General features: G+C 64.3%; 1 protein-coding gene across 1 annotated transcript in view; it reads left to right on the top strand.

Moving 5' to 3' along the window:
• The window catches only part of EMIHUDRAFT_441522 (hypothetical protein), a 4,946-nt gene continuing 1,218 nt past the window's right edge, over positions 1-3,728 (top strand). Inside the window, exons 1-4 of the mRNA XM_005785931.1 lie at positions 1-104; positions 236-515; positions 604-858; positions 992-1,328. Coding sequence (XP_005785988.1) covers positions 414-515; positions 604-858; positions 992-1,243 — 609 coding nt within the window. The 5' untranslated portion in view covers positions 1-104; positions 236-413 and the 3' untranslated portion in view covers positions 1,244-1,328. The remainder of the gene's footprint in view (positions 105-235; positions 516-603; positions 859-991; positions 1,329-3,728) is intronic.

Below are 3,728 nucleotides of genomic sequence, written 5' to 3'. Positions count from 1 at the left end.
CGGACACGCCCACTTTGAGCACATGGTGCGCGCGGTGGAGGCGCTCGCCGCCGAGCGGGGCTTCTCGCCGGACCAGTGCCACATCTGGCTCGACCTGCACTCGAGTGCGCGCTCGAACGCACCCCTTGCCCTCTGGGCCACCTGCCGCCGCCGCCCGGTCAACCCTCGCCCTCCCGTGGCCACACCCACCGCCGACGCCGCACCCCCCCCCCCCCCCACCCCCGGAGGGGGCAGGCCCGCCGAGCAACGAGGCGACCAAGGCGCCGGCGAACGGCGCGAACGCGCCCCTCGCCGCAACCACGACCCACCTTGGGGCGGGCGCGCCCGAAACGCTCCACCTCGACACGGGCCTCCTCTGCAGCCGCGACACATACCTGAGCCGCGGCTGGTGCCGTCTCGAGCAGTGGGCCTTCATGCTCGCCAACGGCACCGACTCTATCTACTTTTGGGGCGACGCCTCGGGCGGGCTGCAGCGCATCGACAACGTCTCCTCCTGGATTGAGACGAGCATCAAGGCCTTGCCCTCACCTGCCACGCCGCCGGGCCGCCCTCGCCGCCGCCTCTGCCGCCGCCCCCTCCACCGCCACCCGCTCTGCTGCTCAGGTCTTCCTCGGTGAGTTCACAAAGGGCGAGGACAAGGAGCTGCTTGTTGACGTCGTGCTCGGCCTCTACGGCCTCGCCTTTGTCTCCAAGCTGCAGCGGGCCGACGGCGCGGCGGAGCGGGGCGGCGGCGCGGGCATGAATTGCGACGCGCTGTGGGAGCAGCTGCAGACGCACAAGGCGGCCATCTTCCCAGCGGAGCTCTTTGGCGACCTCGTGGAGCTGCTCGAGACGGAGCTGGCCGAGGCGATGGCGCAGGCGCGCCCACACCGCACAGTCGTGCCACGCTCGTAGCACTGATGGTGGTTGATCCTCGCGTCGGGATTCCTCCGGCGCGCCACACCTGGCCCCCGCTCGCCCACTCGCTCGACCGCCCTTCCCTCCTTCACAGGTGAGCGGTGACCAAGACGGCGAGCGCTGGCCGAGGCGGCCGCAACGCCGCACCGAGGGCAAGAGCAGCCGCGTCACCGGCCGCCCTAGCCCGGATAAGCGTGAGTCGTTCGCGCTCTTTGACCGTCACGGCTTTGACGACGTGCTGCGGGCGAGCGGGAGGCTGTACAAGCGAGCCTGCGAGGCGAGAGGGCGGAGCACTTTCCATTGCCCGCGGGGCAACCCTCTCTTGCACTCGACCATGCGTGTGTGACCTCCGTGTGTTTACGTAGCTGTAGCTGTGCAGTACATTACATGCACATGTATGAGTAGTGACCCGGCAGACAGATCTGTGTGGTGAGTTTTAACCCCTAAACGGCTGTGGTTCCCATATGGGAACTTCGCCAATTCTGTGAAAGAGAGAGCTGATGCGGCTGGTCGCAGCGACGGCCGATCCAGCAGTCGTCTGCGACATGGCAGTGGCCCCGAGTCATGTGCAGCTGGTCCCGAGCGGCTCAGGTCCCAGATCGAATCTCGGACCCACAGATTCTAGATTCCTTTAGATTCCCTGGATTCCCGCAACAGCGATCTCTTAGCGGCGGCAAACAGAGGCGCAACTCTGCCAGCAGCGAGGAGGCTCCTGCTGCTCAGCTACCGAGGCCTGGTGGCGTCGGCTGCTGCGTGGAGAAGACAGCAGCACTGTCCGACCTCAAAACATGCACAACAAGCGGGATTTGTGACTCTGTCCTCGATTCTTCAGTCGCTCTGCCGGACGCGCTCGCTTTGTCGCGAGGGTCACCAGTGCAAGCCGTGTGGACGCCCAGAATAGCCTCCCCTGGCTTAGCTAGAGTGAGAGATATTGTGCACGTGGTCAGCCTCTACAATATATACACTGACACTTTACCTCCCAGAGCTCGTCTCGGTCCGCCACGGCCATCCTCGGCCTCCGGAGGGCCCCCGGCCGCGGCGCGGTGCGGCGGCGTCACAAATCCGACGTCAGTTCACCGGGACGCGATCGGGCGATCTGAAGTCCAACTAGGCGTATGGATTGTCCGCCCAGGGCTATCACCTGGACCCCTCAATGGACGCCTGCGGTGCCGCCCCCACGAGGTGTTGTTCACAACCATTCACGTGCAGCAGGGACGCGCTGTGTGTGGCTGGCAGCAAACTCAAATGACGACGGGTTGCAGCCTCGTAGCTCAACGGCAACATTGTGCATGAGGAAGGCTGATAGAAGTATCACCAGCCACACAACCAACAGCTTCTGGAGAGTATGCGGAGCGCAAGCAGCCGGTGATCAAAGGCGTGTTGCTGTCGGTGGCAGATTGCCAGAGGGACGCCGGCGCCTCGGTGCGTGGCTTCGTCACAATTTTCCACCGCTCAACTTGGAGGCAGTGTGTCTAGTAGCGTGCTACACCTATGACGGCGGACCTCACTGGGGCGCCGACGTGCGACGACCGTCTGGGATCGAAAGACGAAACCGCGTCCCAGGAGCTCGTGCAGAGCGCGCTCCGGAGCTCGGTGGCGGGAAATTTGAAGGGAACGTGGTGGCTTCCCACCGCCTCTGTATGTGCCCAATAAAGTGCTAACACGACCCTCGGGCAGCAGGGGGTATGTGGCGAGCGCACGGAGGCACAGTTAGGCCGCCGTGATATCGCCCTTCCGGGCACCCCGTTTCGGTAGCCGTTTAGGGGTTAAAGGCCAAGGTGGGCCCTATTGAAAAGACCCCGATTTTGAGGGGTGTCGGACAAGCTAAGCTCAAGCGCGCTGTCGCTGCCCGAGTTGTGGTCACGTCCCCGAAATCTTCGCCGGCCCCGCCAGCTTGACCGACTGGACCGCGGAGAGGCTGGGCTTGGCCGGCGGCGCACGCGTGGCCTCTGCTGCGGCCATCTCGGACGCTCAAGCGGCGCCAGCCAGCGGCTCGGCCGCGCATCCTTCACACACGCCGCCACGACCAAGCTGAGCGGGCCCGGTGTCGAGTCATGGTGCGAGATGCATGTCAGGGGCGGCTGTGGCCACAGCAGGTCCACCAGACGGGCGTCAAAGCTTGCCGTCGGCGTGCTGTCGTGGCGAGAGCCGAGACCGCTGCAGAGGAGCCGAGTGCAGTGGCGAGCCAGAGGCTACCAGGGTCACCAGGTGGTAGCCCTTGCCCATTCTGAGCAGGGATGTGCTTTGATGGGGTTGTGCTTGAGCGTGTGTGAAGTGGGAGTGCGTGCCGGCGGTGTCTGTGGCTGAAACGGGCGTGTGTGAGGCTGCAGAGCCGTGGTATGAGCCAGAGTGAGCTTCATCACCCAAGATAAGTGCGGTTTGGGACGGCTCAGACTTGCTGCTGATGGGCCTGGGCCAGGAGAGCGACAGAGAAGGCGAGGTGGTGAGCTGGGAAGCCGCTTTGTCGGCACCTGGACGTGTCGCGATGAAGTGCCAAAAAGTACTATTTGCGGCTATTGCTCCAAACTTCGGGAGACAAGGCCTACATATTATGACTGCATCCATGAGCCTAGTGCATGAGGGCTGTGGGTCGGGACATTTCACAGTCGATGGCGCCGATAATGACCTCCGTAATGCCCTCGCAATCGGCTCGGATGGGGTCCACCGGGGACTATCTCGGAGCCCTCTCCGTGGCATCACGAGCCGGTGTGAGCTTGAAGACCCGCGGTAAGTGCGGTTTGGGACAGCTCAGACCTGATACTGATGGGCCTGGGCCAGGAGAGCGACAGAGAAGGCGAGGTGGTGTGCTGAGAGGCTGGAGAGTCCGCGTC

Source organism: Emiliania huxleyi (assembly GCF_000372725.1).
Source record: "Emiliania huxleyi CCMP1516 chromosome Unknown EMIHUscaffold_156, whole genome shotgun sequence".
Taxonomy (NCBI): domain Eukaryota; phylum Haptophyta; order Isochrysidales; family Noelaerhabdaceae; genus Emiliania; species Emiliania huxleyi.
Note: the sequence above shows the minus strand (reverse complement) of the source record. Positions and strands in the feature narration are given on the sequence as shown.